The 20,327-nt window shown below is 30.2% G+C and overlaps 1 protein-coding gene across 2 annotated transcripts; it reads right to left on the reverse strand.

The window, feature by feature from the left end:
• Nucleotides 1–9,597: 9,597 nt before the first annotated feature.
• LOC100242443 (disease resistance protein RPV1-like) lies at nucleotides 9,598–19,804 on the reverse strand. Of its 2 annotated transcripts, XM_019217602.2 has the most exons (8): nucleotides 19,155–19,804; nucleotides 15,148–16,243; nucleotides 14,504–15,043; nucleotides 12,855–14,405; nucleotides 12,649–12,761; nucleotides 12,080–12,321; nucleotides 11,085–11,153; nucleotides 9,598–9,880 (listed from the first exon to the last, which is right to left on the reverse strand). In XM_019217602.2, exons 1-4 carry the CDS (start codon nucleotides 19,649–19,651, stop codon nucleotides 12,906–12,908), a joined length of 3,633 nt encoding a protein of 1,210 aa, XP_019073147.1. In that variant the 5' UTR covers nucleotides 19,652–19,804; the 3' UTR covers nucleotides 9,598–9,880; nucleotides 11,085–11,153; nucleotides 12,080–12,321; nucleotides 12,649–12,761; nucleotides 12,855–12,905. The 2 variants fall into 2 exon arrangements, with proteins under 2 accessions (XP_019073147.1, XP_059597230.1); XM_059741247.1 differs by having other exon boundaries at nucleotides 12,080–12,761.
• Nucleotides 19,805–20,327: the final 523 nt, after the last annotated feature.

The raw sequence follows: 20,327 nt of genomic DNA on the forward strand, positions 1-20,327 counted from the left end.
CTTATCACTCCGTTGAGTCCCACAATTCACGCCAAGGTGCTGCTGGGTTGTGCCAATACAACACAGCAACTTCAAGTATCAGAATCATACAGAAATACCCAACATTTGGATTGAAGCAATAACAGTAATTTTCTATTATCAAAATGATCAAGATCAACCCCTTTACCTGATAGATTGATCTTGCCCCACCAAAGATAAAGTCAATGCTTCCTTGGATGTAACACTGGTTAAAGTAGTGTGTTCCAGACAGATCCATGAGGGTGTCCTATGCCCCCAAGAGCCTGAAATTTTAGAACATGGCTTTATCACTGTTTATACTTAATGCCACTGCTTGCATTCTAGGCACTTCAAGCCTTGCAACCACTGAATTCTGCAAGCAGTATTCACATATCAGTTATATATATATATATAAAGGGTCATTCAAGTAGTATTTGGCTTTACTAGAAAACTAGACATTGTATCAAAGGAACCTCAATGGTGATCCCATTTGTTGCATTTGAACTAAAATAGAGATTCATTTGAACTAAAATAGTGTATGAGTTTTCCATTTCTTTTTACCTAATTTACTTTTGTTGCATTTAATTTCAATGATTATTGTGTTTCTTGAAATTCTCATTTGTGACTTTTCTGATATTCTTGTTTGGTTAAGATGATCTAAGTTTACAGTTTAAGAATTTTACCATTTGGTACTGACTACTTGTCTGATAATGTTAATTTATGGAGTGATACCATTTTTATAGTTTCAGCATTATGGTGGGTTTTCTCTCTCTCTATGCCATTTAATGTTGACTGAAGTAGGACATAGATTGACCCCATGGCCTTGTTTGGTTTACAGAACAATGCATACTCCTTTTTCTTTCACTCAAAGCAAGAATAGTACTTTCTCAAAACTTTTGCTATTATTTGTGCAGGCAAAGCAAGTTCATCCTGATAAAAATCCGAGTGACCCTTTGGCAACTGAACGATTTCAGGTAAGTTCACTTCTTTGTCATTCATTCATCATCTTCTTCTTAATACTCGACTCTCCTTCATTCATCCCAAAACCACGTGGAGGACCAAGTATTCTTAAGTAATCATACAAATTTCGGACTGAATAATGAACTTAGAAAGAGTTTCCTTTTTACCTTAGTTTTGGTAAAAATGAAACTGCTGAAACTAAGGATAATTTCAGTGGTTGGCTGTTGTTAGAAGTTGTGTAAACCAACTTAAGGATAATCGAATCTACAGCTACTTTTACCTTAGTTTTGATACCCGTTTTTACATTTTTATCTAGTCCTTTTTGCTCATGTATCTCTACATTGATCATAGGATATATGTATGAATTCTGCATGTTTCATTGCAGATAAATGAGTGGTTATTCAGAGAGTAGTGCACTATAATGGCAGCCTCCATATCATCTTAGCTCATTCCAAACATTGAGCATTTTATTATAACATCCTTTCTAGTGTAGGATTACCAACTAGAGAGAAGAGTTCTTGATACTGATATATGTAGTACAGCTCTAATAGCAGTTGTTCTAAAGAGACCCTCTTTTGTTTTTGGAGAAGGAGAATATGGTGTCACTGATATACTTTATGCTGCTACCAGGAGAAAGAATTGTGAGGTTTTTAGGCTTGTTTTTTATTTTGTAGTCTCCCCAAGGTTCTCCACCGACAAAGGTGGAGAGATGGAGGAGCAAATTGGGGAGATCCATTCTGTTTTTAAGTGGGAGATGATAAGTAGAGCTGTTGGTGCTACTGCCATATAGGGAAATTTGGAGATTTTGAAGGAGCTCCTTAGTGAGTTTTGGCCGAATGTAAGATTGAAATATGTAAAAATAAAAAGTTACTAATTTTTATTTTTACAAATAAAAAATATTTTATATTGTATCTTTTTATTTTTACAAATTTAATTTTTAAATTTAGATTTAGAAAATCCTTTTTAATTTTGAATTTTATATTTTATATAGTAGTTTTTTATTTTCACATTATATGAACATATTTTATTTCTAAATTTTGATTCCAAAAATCCTTTTGAATTTTTTTTAAGAGCTTTTTATTAACTATAAATGTTCCATTGAAAATAAAAAATAGTTATTACTCGTATATTTTATTTGTATTGCATGAGGAAAATTTTATACATAAATCTTATAATTATTAATAAAAAAATAATAGCAGAGACTTTTTATGAGCAATGTTTTATGTCAAAAAATTCACGCTTTTCAACAGTTTTTTTTATTGAATTAATTTATTTTGTTATTCAGCAAATTGATAACCATCTAAGACAAATTATTGATTTTATTTTCCTTCCATTTTTCCTTGACTTTTTTTTTTTTTTTTTGTGGTTAACCAAACAAAAGAAAATGAATTCTTTTTTTTTTTTTCCCCTATGAATTTTCCATGGATAACCAAACAAGTGAAAAAAATTAATTTGTAAAAAAAACTAGAACTTGCATGGAAAAAATAAATAATTTGAGAGTTAAAAATTGAAGGAAGGCACACACATCTATTTCACAAATGAGAATGCCTATTTATAGGCTTACAACTAAACAAAAATTGCAAAAAAATCTCAGCTACATTCAGATTTTATTGGCACTACTTCTACTAACTGAAAACAAAAAATTATGGAGCAAGAATCTGATATGAAACAATAACAAAGACTAAGTCTAACTAAGACTTTTTCAAACTTCAGAGGCAAACTCTCATGAGTTCTAACATTCCTTTTTTTCCATTTTTCCTCTCAATTTTCTTTCTCTCGCATTTTCCAGGAACCAAACATAGCCTTAGGGTAATGGACTGATTTGTATTGTATGTATACTTATCTTAAATATTTGGTATTAGCAACTTGCCCTATGGTAACAGTGTGGCTTGGGTTGAAAATGGTATAAAGATGAGCATACGATTGACAATGGAGCATGGGATGGATCTGAAGGTAGAATGGAAATTTATACAATAAGGTTTTGGCAGGTGAGAAATTAACAAATGTAGATTAAAGCATGTGCCAAGATATAACTTTCCATTTTCGAGTTTTGCCCATCAAAGTGTGGGATGGAGATTAGAAAAAGGCACAATGAGATGAAAACATTAACAATGGGTTTTGGTTGGAAAATGTTTTTCATTTTTCATTTTTCATTTATTTTTATTCTCTAAAAATAGCTTTTATTCCTTCTTTTTTTTCTTATCTTGAAATGCCTTAAATCAAAAGAAGTGAAAATCATTTTTAAAAATGGAAACTACAAAGCACTTATTTGTTTAAATTGTTTTCATTTGTAAAGAAAACATAAATCAATATTTTAGAAAATAGAGTTTTAGAAATAGAAAATCAGGAAACACCAATTTTGTGTTTTCATAATTTTCTTAGGAAATATTAAAATCGTTTTCTAAACAAAAAAGGAATAAAATCATGTGAAAGACTTTATGATGCCTATTTGCATCGTGCATGTTCCTTTTCTTTTTTTCTTTTTTCCTTTTTTTTTCATTTTTTATATTTTAATTTTTATCTTTTGATTAAATAATTCCTTTAAGAGCTATGTTTGAGTGGGTGTTTGCCAAAACTTATAACTGATTACTTAATGATTTAAGTTGACTTTTATTTTAAATGGTTCTTAAGTTGTAAACTTAAAACTTATTAATTATTTTTTACTTTAAGTATTAAGATTATTTAGTAAAGTTAATTTAAGATTTATTCTAAATTGTCAAATTGACATATTTATCCTTATTAATTTTAACTAATAATTATGTTTTCACTAATCTTAAACAATAGATTTATTTGTTAAATATTCATATTTAACGCATTGTAGATACAAATACAATCATAAAATATTTATCATAAAAAGTGAGTCATAAATGTAGGCAAATAAGGTAAAAACGATTTGAAATTAAGAATAAGTGTAGACCCCCCCAGGAGCTGGAGCTTTTTTTTTAATTATTTTTTTGCTGCTTTTCTGACTGCTCTCGGACGGGTAGCAGTAGGCAGAGTGGCTGGCTGAGGAAGACACAAAACAGGGGAAAAAGAAGGAGCTGAGAAGAAAAAAGGGGGAGAGATTTTCGGAGACGGGTAAGAGGAGTAGAGGAAGAATCGTTCAGGTTTGGTTATTTCTCATCCTATGCTCTTCACTTTTATTTTATCTTATTTTGTTTTTGATGGTCACACTACGCTCCTTTATGATATCTGGATATTTGGTTTTGGCTATCCATTGTGTTAAACTTGCTCCTCATTTTCTGTATTGATTGACCTTTGTTTTCCCCTGTATGAGCTGCCTGGCAGTTATGCTATTTGCTCACATGCTGGGATACCCTCACACCTTTCTTTTGATAAGTCTCTTTTGATTTTCATAATAGTGGAATGAGGATTTGATGGTATTACCTTTTCCTTTACGTACCCTGTTCTTCTTCATTTCTTTTTCTTCTTTCTATCTCCGTCAACTCTATGTCGCCACCAACTTCATTTCTGAGATTCGGATTGCTAAGAACAGCAACCATCAGATCAGTAGCACGCATTAGTGAAGTTCAACATCAGCATTGTTTGGACACTTCGTGCCCACCCAATGGTGCTGGACCCAGCACCCATGCTCGTCCCTGCCTCACCCACGTCCCATGCATGGCCGTCACCCTCACCTGTCTTCCCCATCATCTCTTTCTCCCTCTAATCGCCATGCCCGACTCCACAAGGACTCCCAAAGCCGCCCTTCTGCATGCATGGAGTCCAAGCACGCCTGCCGCCCCTCCCTGCATCTCCTTGCTGCGCGCACCATGTCGACGAGGTGCTTGCTCGCCTCACCAGCCGCTTGCTCGCCTCAACAGCCGCCATCACACGCACCAGCCACCTTGACGGCTGCACATTCTGGTTGCCGCCGAACCGCCTCCACGGTTCCTCTCTCTATCTCGCTGCCGGTGGTGAAGGCTCTCTTTGAGGATGATGTTGCGTTCAGAGGGGTGAGCTGTGGAGAAGATGAATATTTGGGCTTGAGTTGGAGCCCAATCCAAGCATGTGATGGAGTTAGAGTTCGGGGCCTGTCCAAGATGATGGATATGGGCCTGGTTGGAAGCCCAAGCCCAGTTGCATTAATGAAGGGCCTCATGCCTCCTGTGCTATTCACTCCCATGGCCCATACCCATTTTAGGATAGCCCATTTGGCTACTCCACTCCTAAATAAGTTTTTTTAACCTCTAATTTAGTAATTTATCAAGTCATTTATTCGTTTTCATTTTTTATCTTATTTCGTTCTACCAACTTAGTTAACTTAAACTTAAAGACAACTAAAAGATAAATTATTATTATTAATCATATTTTTATCTCGAAATTCATACTATTCAATTTCGCTAGTTTAAACATTATGGTTGTTAATTATTATTATTATTACTTCATATGTATCGATTTATCATCTTTTAAAAAATAATCTCATTCCTTAAAGTTAAATTCTAATCTTTCAAGAATCCCATATCTTAATCTAATTTTTCTTTAATCCGTTTAGATCTCATTTTCATCAATTAAGAATTGTCTTCACGTATTTATCTAGCTATTTAAAGTTCAATCCTTCAAAAATCCAATGTCATAATTTAATTTTCAAACCCCTAAAAATTCCACTATTCTTTTTATTCGGTTTAAATGTTATTTTCGTTAATTAGTATTATCATCCTATATTAGTCTACTTATTCAAAATTCAATCCTTTAAAAAGATCCAATGTCATAATCTAATTTTCAATCCTAAAATTCTACTATTTGGCTAAATGTTATTTTCTTCAATTTGAGTTAGTATCCTATATTCATTTACTTATTTAAAGTCTAATCTCTCGAAAATCTAACTCCCTAACTTAATTTTTCAATTCTAAAAATTCCGCAATTTGCTCAAATCTTATTTTCATTAGAACTATTCTCTCCTATTTCCCTGTCTATTTAAAGTCTAATCCTTCGAAAATCCCGTGCCTTAACCTAATCTTTTTCAATAATTCGTTTAAACTTTATTTTCATCAATTAGAATCATTATCCCATATTTATTTTTAGTAATCTAATCTTTCAATAATCCGTTTAAATCTTACGTCTATCAATTGGAATTATTATCCTATATTCATCTATCTATCTAGTCTAATCCTTCGAAAATCCCATGCTTTAATTTAATTCTTCAAATATTCGTTTAAATCTTATTTTCATCTATCAGGATTATTATCCCATATTTATCTATTTATTTAAAACCTAGTTCTTCAAAAATCTCACATCTTAATTTAATTTTTCAATCCTAAAAATTCTACAATTCGTCTAAATTTTATCTTCACCCATTATAATCATTATTCCATATCTATTCAAAGTCCAATCTTTCGAAAACCCCTCTGTCTTAATTCAACTTTCGATCCCAGAAATTCCATTATTCGTCTAAATTTTATTTTTGTTAATCAGGATTCTTGTTCCACATCTATTTATTTATATAAGGTCCAATTCTTCAAAAATCCCATTTCTGAATTAAAACTTCAATCCCAAAAATCCTGCTATCCATCTTTATTCGCCTAAAATATTATTCTCGCTAATTAGTATTATAATCCCATACCTACCTATCTATTCAAAGTCATATCCTTTAAAAGTCCAACGCTCTAATTCAAATTCTCAATTAGAAAAATTCCACTATTCTCTTTGTTATTCGTTTAAAAATTATTTTTGTTAATTAGTATCATTATTCCATATTTGTTTATTTATTTATTTCAATCATTAAAATTTAATTCTTCAAAACCGGATTTCCAAATTTAACCTTGAGACTCAAAAATTCCATCAATCACTTTTATTCATTTAATATCATCTTCGTTATCATTATTGTAAATTCCACGTTTACTTATTTCTTTCTTCTAAAAATTCCAATAATTAGAGTTCAATTATTCAAAGGCCCGACCTTCAAAATTTAATTTTTAAAATCCCACTATTCACTATTCACCCATCCAAATATCGTTTTGATTAATTAGTAACATTACTCCATACTTACCCATTTATTTCTCTTAAAAATTTCAATCATTAAAGTCCAATTCTTCAAAATTCCGATTTCTAAATTTAGCTATTTGAAATTCCAATTGTCCTATCTCCGAACTTAATTTCCAGTTTCCCATGCTCCAATTCCCGTATTTGCCCCGCTACTTATTATTATCATTATCATTATCATCTTATTCATTATTTCTATAAATTCCGCCTTCGAATGATTTCTAAGATTTCCAATTTTTACACATCAACTTTCATAATTTCTATTTCTCAAATAACTCACGATTCTGATTTCTCTCAAAATTCAACTCCCAAAGTCCCAATTTTCGCAACTAATCTTTCTTTAAGATCCCGAACCCTCAAATCGTTTTCACAATTCCAACCTCTTTCAAATCCAATTCCTAAAAATTTTCATTCTCACATTCAATCTCTAAAAGCCTGATCTTCAAATAAACTTTAAAACTCCAATTTTCTAGTGATCTTCGAGATTCCAATTTTTCAATTAAATTTAACAAAAAAATCCGATTTTCTCTCAAATAGCTTAATTCCATTCTAGTCTTCAAAACAATCTTCTGCTCCTCTGCTTTAAAAATGTTTTGAAATAAGCAAAGAATCAAATTTTGTAATTCGGAATAATGGAATTTACAGATTTGGTCCATGCAAGATCAATCGGGCTTTGGTGGGGACCCCACATATGTGATTTTATGACTGATTGATTGATTGATTGATTTATTTATTTTGTTTGATTTATTCTGTTCCTTGACATGCGCATAATTTTATCTATTTGTGATTCACTAATCCTGTTTCATGATAGCGCATTCGTGACTGGAGGACCAGGTACGTATCCACTCATATTTTGTTCATTCTTTATACATGTTTTGATTCCCATATGTGCATGATCGCTTCGAGTATTCATTGATTTTCTCATTGATTGCCATGTCAGCTCCATTTTATTAGTAGAGACCCGACTTTAGGGACTTAGAGGGGTGCTACGGTCGTTACCGTACCTTCTCGATAAGTAACCTGACCCCCGAACCCGATCCAGTTTTTCACAGACCACCTTTTCCAAAGTAAGGAGTCACACTTAGGGTTTTTCTTTCTTATTTTGTTTACCCTTTTAAAATAAAACAAAAATAAGTGGCGACTCCAAGTCCTTTTTAATCAATAAAGATCAATTTTTCAAATTAAAATCGAGCTCGCCATCGAGTGGGAAACGCATGAGCCGAAATGCGGGGTCCACAATAAGTTAACTATTTTGACTTAAAGTTAATTTTATTGAGACCCTTCAAGTTTAGTGTAAATACATTAAGTCACTGTAGGTTTAAATTTCATTAATTAGCACCTTTATAAATGTATTATATATATAAATTTTAGTTTTTAAATAATAAAATTTAGATTTTAGTGAATTGTTAAACACTCCTATCTAAAATATTTTTATTTGAAATCTCTTAAAAAAAATAAATCTTTTAAATGAAATAAATTTATAAGAGTGCTAATTGATGAAATTTGAAATCAACGGTAGTCAAGTATATTTATACCAAACCTCAAGGGGTTCTCAATGAAATTGACCCTTTTGACTTATTACTTAAAGTTAAAAATAACTTTAAGTTGTAATATTAAATTATTTTATCAAACATGTTTAATATCTTTAATGACTTAAATTAAATTATTAAATCATATTAAGTCATTAAGTTGATTTATCAAACACCCTTAAGTTAACTATTTTGACTTAACACTAAATTTATATTATAATATTAAGTTATTTTACCAAACATAGTTAATCTACTTAATAATAAATTAAGCTATTAAGTTATATTAAATTATTAAGTTGGTTTACCCAACACCATCCAAAATATGTTTAAAATTACATTATCAAATTATATTTTTTATATTAATTTTAGAATAAAATCCTTCTTTGCTTCAACTATAGACTAGGATCCATCCTATAATTGTAATGTAGTGATAGTATTGAACCATGAATATTCCACACATGTATACAGGCCACATTAATTGGTATGATTCTATCATTGGTATCTTGAAACACAAAGACAAGTATTAGGTTATGTTTAATTCCCAAAAAGTATTAAAAAATAATTTTTTTATATTTTATATCTCACGGAAAATAGGGAAAATAAATAAATATTATTAAAATTATGTGTAAAATGGGTTTGAAATAACAATTAAAAATAATTTATTAATTTTATAATTTTTTTATGCTTCTTCACAATTTTTTTTTCCTTTTACTTTTTCTCTTTATTTTATTTTTCTCAAAATTTTCAAAAACCAATCATAACATTAGAGAATTTGTTAATTGACCATGAATCAATAACAATTACATGGGAATGATTAAGTTGAAAGTTGGCTCTAGAGTAATAAACCCCTAAAGTTAACAAACCAAGCCGAGTAAGATTAGAGAATGGTATTAATTTAATACTTTTGAAAAAGAGTTTAATGCAAAAGTATTTCAAAATAAACACTTGAGTTAAAATGTGATGGTTATAATGTGTGAAATGTGACGGAGACCTTTGTCACAATGTGAAAGAATTAACAACTTCAAGAGACTTGAATTGTCTATGTGCCACATGAGAGCTTTGAAAATACTTAAATCCATGACACTTGTCTTTCACTATCTAAGAGAAGTTCCAACCACTAGCTTGAAGATATAGAGAGGGTGATATGCTTCATATGCAACATCAAGGTCAATTACATACCCATAAGAATTGCCAATAACCACACATCTTATAGGCAAAAACATATATCAATTCAAGTTTTCATTTTTTAAAATTCCTAATTCACACTTTCAATACTCAAATTGTAGCATCTTTCTTTATGGTCATGATGGTAAGCCAGACTGATCATATGCAAGACTAGACCACCTTAGCAACATTTGGAATCTCACTTGCATCTTGAGATTAACTTCTCCTCATTGTCCTTAGGTTTCCACCTACAAATAAATTATAAAATACAACATTTCAATTTCATAAACATAGTACAACAAACACACATTATAATTTTTAACGCAAGTATATTTCACACGGTTGCGTTTGATTTCCGAGAATCATTTTCATGTTCCTTCATACTTTCTTGAATTTTTTCATGAGAAAATCATTTTCATGAGGATTTTTCTTCCCTTATAGTTTCTTGGAACCAAACATAGTGATAGAGAATCACATATCATTGGATACACTTCATGCTAATGAAGCTAGAATCATACCCCTAAAATGTTCAAATTATACATCAAAGGAACTAAAAACATATTTAATGGTGTTAACCATTAACTTAAGAATTAATTCAAACACATATAAATTGTTGTTTACCTATATCAATAGCAAGGAATTTATAACTAATTCTTATGGAGTAGATGGAGGATTTAATTTAATATTATGATACTTAGTGCCTTGTGCCAAGCACATAAGAACAAATATACATCCTAGTTAATTGTGGATTGTGCTATGACTTTTTTTTTTTTTTTAACTTCTTAAAACATAAAACTTATGTTTTTTTTTTTTTTAATAATCGAGGAACCTTCCATGACCAAGCCCTTAGAACTCTCTATGCGGACCCAAACCTCAAAGTGTTAATCACCCTCAACAACTAGCACTAGGTAAATTCAAGGTATCATTGGTGGCAGAATTCGAACCCAAAACCATGTACCACTTACTGGGACCACACTTCTCAATGTTCGCCTTGACCAACTAAGCTACCCTAGTGGTTTTCAACTTATGTTTGGTTCTCATCGAGTACCAAGGAAACAATAAAAAAATGTCAAGGAAAAAAAATAAATGTTTGGTTTCATTGTGAAAAATATGGAAAAAAAAATTAAATATAATTAAAATTTGTTAGAACTATATACATTTTAAAATTATTTAATTTTTATATAATGAAGCATAATAATTGAAATAAGATTGAAGAAACATATGAAAATAATTGATTAACTTTAAATCTAGTTTTTATTCTTTTTCACTTTGTATTTCCTTTTAATTTTTTTTTCTCTATTTTCTTTCCTTTATATTTACCCTCAAGTTTTTCAAAAACCAAACATAATAGAACAAAAAAAGATCAAGGGAAAGAGAAAATAGTAAAGAAGTTGAAGAACTATAATCAATTTTCTACACATACTAAAAGGATAAATGAACAAAATGACTTACCAATAAGTTGATAGGAAAAAACATAAACTCCACCTGCAGCTACCACATGTGATTTCGTTATGATTGGTACTATCACAAATTTCACTTAAAATTAGTATGATCAATTGTTAGGTAAACTTCATGAGCATATCAGAATCATAAGTAAATATAAGATTAATCCAAAACTTCCATCTCAGGAAATAGACAATAAGTATGCATGTTTAAACATGTTTTAGCATGCTTAAAGAAATTTAATTCTTAAATACAAAAACCATAAACAATTTGACTCTTATAACTATTAAAATCAATATATGGGAGGTTTATTATTTACTTTCATTGAGTAAGTTTCTACGTATATCTACCTCATAATACATTCAAAATTAACTTCTAATTTGTGTACATGATCTTCTCTAACTAATTTTGATAACTTATTCAAATTTTATCTTAAAAGCAAGTAGAAAAAATTAATTAATTAATGTTATGTCTAATAAGGTAATAAAGAATCCCTAGAACTTCATAATCACTTTGTAGAGGTTTTCATTTAACTAATTAAATAAATAAATAATGAAAAAAAAAATGCAATTCACTCTATCATATCTATGCTACATCTAAAAAAAACTATACATGTTTTTAAACTAATGATGACTTTCAAAGTTAGACGAAGTTATTTTTCATATTTTTTGAAAATGAAGAAATTCTATGAAATGTAGTACATGCATAATCATGATATCAATCACTATAAACTATGTTTGAATCTTAGAGAGTACTTAGGAAATAAAAAACACTAAGGCAAATTATTTTTTTATACTTGGTTTTTCTATAGAAAATATGAAAGAAAATAAAATATAATTAAAATTGATTAAAATTTTGTGTATTTTTAAATTATTTAATTTTTATATAATGGAGGAAAATAAGTGAAATGAGTTTAAAGAAACATATAAAAATAGTTTATTGGCTTTCAAAATAATTCCAAAAGGAGAGAAGTTGGAATATATGAAAAAGGGTTGATAATGCACCTGATTGGATGCTCCCAATCTTTTATAATGTGGCTCCTCTAATGTGGGAATATGGTAGTGTTCATCATCTTGATTAGGCCCATGAACGTTACCATTCGTATCTTGTAATGCTGATCCATTGTCACCAGAGTTCCGAGGATGCTCCAACATGGGCGTATGATTTTGTTGATCTCCCGCAAATATAAGATTGATGCCGCATTTTTTTATGTTTATCCCTTTACTCTTAAATGAAGCCGTCGTCCCTGTTCCCAAGAAGGACGGCAAAGTGCTGTTGAGATCTCGAAAATCAACAGAAGCATTAATATGTGTGGATTTATGGTGATGCTCTTTCGGAATAGCAATCTTAGGATACCACCAAACCCATACTTGATCTACCAAATGTTTAGAATTACGATTGCACTCACACCAGCATGTATAACTGCATTCATCCTTGAATCTAAATCCATTGCCATGTAAATTCAATTCACACGAGATCAGGATTATATTAATAAGTTGCAGGATCATCAGATGTACGAATATCCCGATAAACACATGATACAACAAATCCTGGGAAGTCAAGATCTTCGTACCAATTCATTGGAAGCTTTGCTGTTACTTCACTTCCCAAGATATGATACCTTATCCACTCTAGAATTCCACTACTTTCAGGAATAACAGCATTGAGTTTCCAGCATTTCAACTCCTGCACAAATTATTATGTAAATATTGACTTTATATATATATAAAAAAAAAAAAGTTTAAGTGGCATAATTAAAAAAAAAAAATATTACATTACCTCTGTTGTGGATTTCAACCAGTTGAGGTGGCAAAGCCAGAGCAGACCTGATTAATCTTCCTTGCTTGTGCAATGGTGTGCGTCTAATACTTTTAGACTTAAAGGAAGCACCGGAATATTAATTTTTTGCAGGTTGCAAAGCTGATTACTTATTAATCCTTCCCACAGGTCTGAGCAACCACCGAGGTTGAGTGTTTCAAGAAATTTCAACCCAGAAATGTTGTTGGGAAGATCCTTAATAGCAGTATTTTTTAAACGAAGATCCATTAAACTTTTCATGTTCCCTCCCTTCTCCGGAAATTTCTCAAACTTTGAGCAATCAGAGAGATCAAGAAACCAAAGAGATTCCAAGTCTCTAATGCTATAAGGCAGATCCTTAATAGCAGTATTTTTTAAAGAAAGCTTCTTTAAGCTTTTCATGTTCCCTCCCTTCTCCGGAAATTTCTCAAACTTTGAGCAATCAGAGAGATCAAGAAACTCAAGAGATTCCAAGTCTCCAATGCTATCAGGCAAATCCTTAATAGCAGTATCATTTAAATAAAGCACCCTTAAGCTTTTCATGTTCCCTCCCTTCTCCGGAAATTTCTCAAACTTTGAGCAATTAGTGAGATCAAGAAACCAAAGAGATTCCAAGTCTCCAATGCTATCAGGCAGATCCTTAATAGCAGTATTTTTTAAAGAAAGCTCCTTTAAACTTTTCATGTTCCCTCCCTTCTCCGGAAAATTTTCAAACTTTGAGCAATCAGAGACATTAAGAATCTCTAGAGATTTCAAGTATCCAATGCTATCAGGAAGACCCTTGATAGCAGTATTGTTTAAAAGAAGCTTCTTTAAACTTGTCATATTTCCTTGGATCTCTGGAAATTTCTCAAACTTTGAGCATTTAGAAAGATCAAGAGTTCGAAGAGATTCCCAGTTAGCAATACCTGTTGGGAGTTCTTTAATAGCAGTATTGGTTAAAACAAGCTGCCGTAAACTTTTCATGTTTGCTCCATTCTCCGAAAATTTCTCAAACTTAAAACAATTAGAGAGATCAAGAATCTCAACAGATTCTAAGTCAATGCTGCTTGGAAGTTCTCTAATAGCAGTCTTGCACAAATATAGAAGCCGTAAACTTCTCATATTTTGTTGGATCACCAGAAATTTCTCTAAGTTTGAGCGTCCACAAGGATAGAGATCCCAAAAAGATCTCGAGTTTCCAATACTAGTCGGAAGATCTTTAGTAGCAGTCTCCTTCAAATATGGTTCCCGCAAACATCTCATATTTCCTTGAATTTCTGAGAACTTGCAAAAGCTTGAACACTTGGAGAGATCAAGTAATTGAAGAGATTCCAACATGCTAATGCTACTTGGCAAACCCTTAATCTTTAGACACCACTTCAAATTTAAGGTAGTAAGCTTCTTGAGACCTCCAATAGATGGGTGAATATCGATCAAGCTTACACAACCTTTAAGAATTAGTCTCTCCAAATTTGACAGGCTTGAGAATTCTGGCATTTGAATGAGCTTCGTTGAGTAACTTAGATCGATGACCTTTAAACTTTCAAGATACTATAACAAAAGAAAATAGTGTCAATAAAAGAAATAACTATTAGAAATTTTAAAATCAATATAAAGCAAAAGAAGTCATTATTAAATGATAATAATACCTTATTCCCTTGCCATAGTTGTTTTATGTTGCTACACTTCAAGTGAAGTTCAACAAGGTTCTCTCCATCAAAATTTGATGGTAAAGAATCTAAAGGATACCCATCCCAATAAAGATACCTTAACTCATAAGAAGGAATTTCAAAATCCAGGCCAAGTCGCATTTTAGAAGCAGTTTCCATTACAAAATCATAACCGACCATACAAGGGATTGCAACTTCATAATCATGATAATCCTCAGAAGCCATTATATCTTCTTCTTCCTCCTCCTCCTCAATATCTTCAGAATCATGATCTGAATGAACTTTGTCCAATCTAACTGTAACAAAATTTCGATTGAAGAGCATTTCTTCTAACTTATACATCTCCGAGTAGCCCTCCTCCAACTCCTCACTATCATAAAACAAATCATGATCTAGATTGACATTTGAATGAACCTTGAGCAATCGAAGTCTACTCATCTTTGAGAAAACATTTGAATTGAAGCGTACTCTTTTTAACTTAGACAGGTCTAAGTTAATTGTTTCAACTCCTTTTATTCCCTGAAAAATAACAAGGATAAGGCAAATATAAATACAAACTAACTCAACTTATATAGATATATCTTTAACTAGAGCTTAAGTGAATTTATGCATTGGGCTCTTACCTCATATGTTGTAAGCGCACGTTCAATATCATGGGGATCCCACAATCTACTCCATTTGTCTGGCTCATTAGGAAAATTTTCACGAACAATTTCCCAACCCATTTGTTGTATCAAATCATGCAAACGTATTTGATTGTATGAGAGAGTTATAAGAGACTTATCAATTAGATTTTCTATTCCTCTTTCCGCATGGAAATTACAACCATCCAATATTCTTAACACAAAATCTCTATCTTCATCTTTAAAAAAACATGCAATATCAAGGAATATATTTTTTTCTGTACGATCTAATCCATCATAGCTTCTTTTAAGCACATTATGTATTTCTGCTTCAGGTACTCTTTCCAGTTTAAGCAATTCACTTTCCCATTGAGGTATTGTCTTGCTGAACAAGAGAGAACCTAGAACTTTCAAAGCCAATGGAAGGTGTTGACAATAACTTACTGCGCTGTATGAGAGGTTCACAAAACCTGATTTGGGATGATTTTGTTTGAAGGCATACAAACTGAAAAGTTCATAAGCTTCGTTAAAATTCAATTGATCAACCTCATATAAGTCATCCACTCCTTGTACGTTTAACAAATGTTTATTTCTAGTTGTTATGATGACTCTACTTCCTTTTCCAAGCCATCCACGATTTCTTAGTAAATATTCTAATTGGACTAAATTGTCAACATCATCGAGAACAATAAAAACTCTTTTGGATGAGAGAATGGATTTTATCATAATTGCTCCATGGCTAACACAATTTATATTTTGAATTCCCTCTCCCCCTAGGATATCACCAAGAAGTTGATTTTGTAAGTGAGGTAAACCTCGGGTATTGGAAACCCCCCTAATATTTTCAAGAAAGCTCATACATTCAAATTCAGAAGAAAGGTTATTATATATAACCCTCGCAATGGTTGTCTTACCTATCCCCCCAATTCCATATATCCCAACAATACGAACAGCATCCGATTCCATATCTAACCGCAAATCCATCTCTTTTAGACGAAAATCTATACCAACTAAATTGTCACCAACATCAAGCCTCTTACAATTCAATTGACGGAATATGTCATCAGTTATTTTCTTAATATTGTCGGACTCATACCTGCCAATTATAAAAGCACAATATGTTGAGCAACGAGTGACAATGCTAAATAAAACACATTAAGTTTGACATCTTTACAACAACTAAATTATAGTAAAATAGAATATATCAAAGATATTAGTTCATTTACAATTTAAGAACATTTTCCTTTGTATCAAGTATGCATGAGAATGAAAAATAAAACATGAATTTTGTTACTTGTGTTGCTTGTGTGGCATAGCTTCAAATGGAAATTTCGTGCCATAATAAAGGATGATGATTATGAATCCAGATATTACTTTAGAAACCTTACAGGAGCAAATATTTTAATTTTTGACTTTCGTTTTATATCTTGTAATGCTTGAAGCCTCATTGTAGATATAGTACTCAACCTCTTAATATGAGAAGTTTTTAGTTTAAAAACCCCATTTTCAATTCCTCAAGCTTCAATACTTATTTATTCCATAGCATCAACTCCTTATCATTCATTTGTATAATAAAAATTAAAAATTAAAGGCTTGTAAACAAGTTGTTTATTTGTTTTTATTTTGAGTTGATTTGCTTCAACATCATCTGTAAGAAAATTAAGTGCCTAACCTATGTTCTTTATTCTCTATGCATACACACACACACACCAAACTCAATAGGAAGTTAAATTCCTACAAAACAATTTACATTTTTCTATTTTTAAATTTTGCATTAATTTATGAAAGTTCCATCGCATTTATTTCTGAATTTCGTTGATAATGTTATTAATCTTATTCATTATTACTTGCCACCTAACTCATCAAATTGTTCTTAATTGGTTAAATAATTTTGTTATTGGTAGTTGTTACATAATTAATCAAACTATTTGGTCAAATTGTTCTCAAATAAAATTGGTTAAACAATTTTGTTACTGTTATTTGTTACATAATTAATCAAACTATTTTTAGAATAGATTTAGCTAACTCTTAAAATTGAGACATTAATTACAATTTGATTAAGTTGTTCTATTGATATGCAAGAGATTAATTAATTGAAAATTTTGAAGCGTGTTCATAGATAGCAATAATTATTAACTTTATTATTACTTGTTATATAATTATTCAAACAAAATTTCAAATAAATTGATTAATCTTTGTAACATTAATGCAAATTGAATCTTGAAAATAGCAAAATTAGTAAAAAAAATTGATTAAATTATTTTAGATATAGATTCTCATAAATTGGTCTAAAATTGTAAAACTTAATTGGGCTTTAATAAGTTCATTCGACTATTTATTATGAATTTTGATGCAATATAATTGTTATTCTACTACTATTCTTTTACTAATGTCATTGCAACTACCATTAACAAGAACAAAAAACAATAATATTACTAATAAATAACAATAATAATAATAATAATTTAATTTGTAAATAAAACCCATTAATTAAATAAAAAGTGAAAGAAACGTAAATTGCATGCCCATTAAATTAATATAGATGTCATCCATATAAATTGACTGCTTCTATTGTCAAATCAATACTCTAATTTCCTATTTTCTCCTTCCTCATGACATATAGTCGGCTGCCCAAATGATATAGGGAGAATTATCTTTTGGGGGTAGATGGGCCCCCAAATTAATAAAATGTCCATATAACTCTTGAAATTGAGTTAAAGGATATGAAATAGTAACGGACAAATATACCCTTTAAGAATATATATAAAATATTTTATAAAATTAAGTTAAACAAAATTTTTTCAATAATTTTTTTTTCAAAAATACTAAATTAAATAAAAGTAGTTTTCAAAAATATTAAATTAAATAATTTTTTTTTCAAAAATATTAAATTAAATTAAATAATTTTTTTTTCAAAAATATTAAATTAAATTAAAGTATTTAAAAAAAATATTAAATTAAATATTTTTTAAAATATTAAATTAAATAAATTTATTTTTACAAAAGATTAAATTAAATAAATTTATTTAAAAAAATATTAAATTAAATAAAAGTATTTAAAAAATATTAAATTACATAAAAGTATTTTTTAAAAATATTAAATTAAATAAAAAATATTAAATTAAATAAAAGTATTTTTCAAAAATATTAATTTTTTTCTCAAAATCAACAAAGGGCATTTTTGGAAATACTAAAAGATGATATCCTTCAACTCAATTTCCATACTTTCATTGGGTCTTGGGATCAATTTGAAGAGTTACATGGACCTTTTGTTAATTTAGGGGTCCATCTACCCCCAAAACATAATTCTCCCAATGATATACTGCTCTAAAACCCAACTTATAAATAAAGCCCTGAAAAGCAATAGTTTTTTTTTTTTTTCTTCTTTTTAATTTTGAGCTTGTTCTAATATGTTAACAATCTCAAGTAATGTTACAGTTACGGTTTGTTTGGGAAGTATAAAAAGTGTCTTTATAAAATAAAATAAAAAATAAAATAAAAAGACTTTTGATAAAAAAAAAATTTAGAATTACTTATAAAAAAACAAATCACTTATAATAATTCTTTGACACATACTTGATAATTTTCTCAAAAACATTTGTAAAAAATAAAACTTTCACTAAAAGCATATAAATAGAATTGCCTGATAAAAGCACTCTAAAAATACTTTTAAAAAGTACTTATAATCTAAAAGTGTTTTTGAAGAAAATAATAAAATTAACAAAATTTAGAAATTGCTAAAAAAAAAAATGAAAGTTAGAAAAAGTAAATTCGTCCAAGGCTATACTGAGAACATTTCCTATAAAAGAATATCAAATACATTTACACATAAAAGACTTCAACTAAAAGCATTTTGTGGGGAAATTTGTGCTTAACTAGTAGACCTCCAAATGAAAAAAAATTGAGCTTGTGTATTTTTATAAATGTTTCAATCAATATCATCACTCTATAAACGCAAAACTAATCATTCCTATACTTACAAATAGTTGAAAGGAAATTAAAGTTACCCATCTTGTAGATGCCATCCAGAAAGATTGGCTGCTTCCGTCAAGGCCGTCCTCCATCTTGGTATCTTGTCCTTCCAGTTTTCTTCATAACCGGCAAAGGCCGCTCCAAAACTTCCTTCTTGCTTTCGTACATGGGATGGATCCACATGATAGAAAATTGGGATAACAGTATGTCCCAGATCTTTCTGGCACTCCATGATCTTTACCAACTCATCCAAACACGATCTCGAATGAGCATAGTTTTCAGAGAAAACAATTACGGAAGACCTTGATCCTTCAATGGCTTTCAAGAGTTCTGGATCAATCGCTTCTCCTCTCCTGAGTGTATCGTCTCTGAAGGTGCGAATACCTCTCCTATCCAAAGCTTTGTAGAGGTGATCAGTGAAATTATAGCGGGTGTCTGCGCCTCTAAAACTCAAGAAAACATCATAAGTACTTGTTTGAGGGATGGAAGGAGTAGAAGAAGAAGAGGCTCTAAAGGAGCTTGTGGAAGCCATTGTGGGTTTCTATCTCAAAACTACAAGACAGTTTTTAGGCTTGGTTTCTCTCCAAGATGGTGAGCAACTGAGGAGATTGTGCAACCCTAACTTACCATATAAAAAGTTGGAAAGGCGACCAGGAAGTGGAGAGGAAGTGCTGACCGACCCTATCTCTCGAGCCATTCAATTGTCATCCTTACGGTCCTGTTTTTTATTTTATTTTTTTATTTTTTTCTTTAAGGACATACAAAATATTAATAAAAAATTAAAGTAAACAGAAACAATATGTGCTAACCGACAAGTAAAATATAAATATATAAAATAAAAAAAAAACTGAAAATGAAAAATATGTTAAAGAAAGTGGGAATGGATTGATATATTTGAAATTAACGATATATTCATTTTCTAATATTTTATATAGATAAATCTTGCTATTGATAAATATTATAATTTATAATAAATAAAAGAAAATAATTTTATTGACTTGAAGTAGGAGCTTTATTTTTTAAGAAAAAAATAGTTTTATTTTTGGAAGAAGGAAGAATAACAAAGTACCAATTAATTCCAACAAAAAATGTGATAATATTCTAAAGAGATAATTACTAAAATAAAATTCAAATATTAAATGTTAAAAAATATTTTTTTTATATACATATATTCATATATAATTGAGAAATAATTTAAATTCAAATTA

The sequence above is a fragment of the Vitis vinifera genome, chromosome 12 (genome assembly GCF_030704535.1).
Source record: "Vitis vinifera cultivar Pinot Noir 40024 chromosome 12, ASM3070453v1".
Taxonomy (NCBI): Eukaryota; Viridiplantae; Streptophyta; class Magnoliopsida; order Vitales; family Vitaceae; genus Vitis; species Vitis vinifera.

Excerpts from the sequence above, each read along its gene's own strand:
- LOC100242443 (XM_019217602.2), bottom strand. The coding sequence starts at position 19,651 with ATGGCTTCCACAAGCTCCTTTAGAGCCTCTTCTTCTTCTACTCCTTCC. Across the intron at positions 16,244-19,154 it reads GGATGGCATCTACAAGATGG|GTATGAGTCCGACAATATTA; the intron begins GTAACTTTAATT and ends TATAATTGGCAG. Across the intron at positions 14,406-14,503 it reads AACTATGGCAAGGGAATAAG|TATCTTGAAAGTTTAAAGGT; the intron begins GTATTATTATCA and ends CTTTTGTTATAG.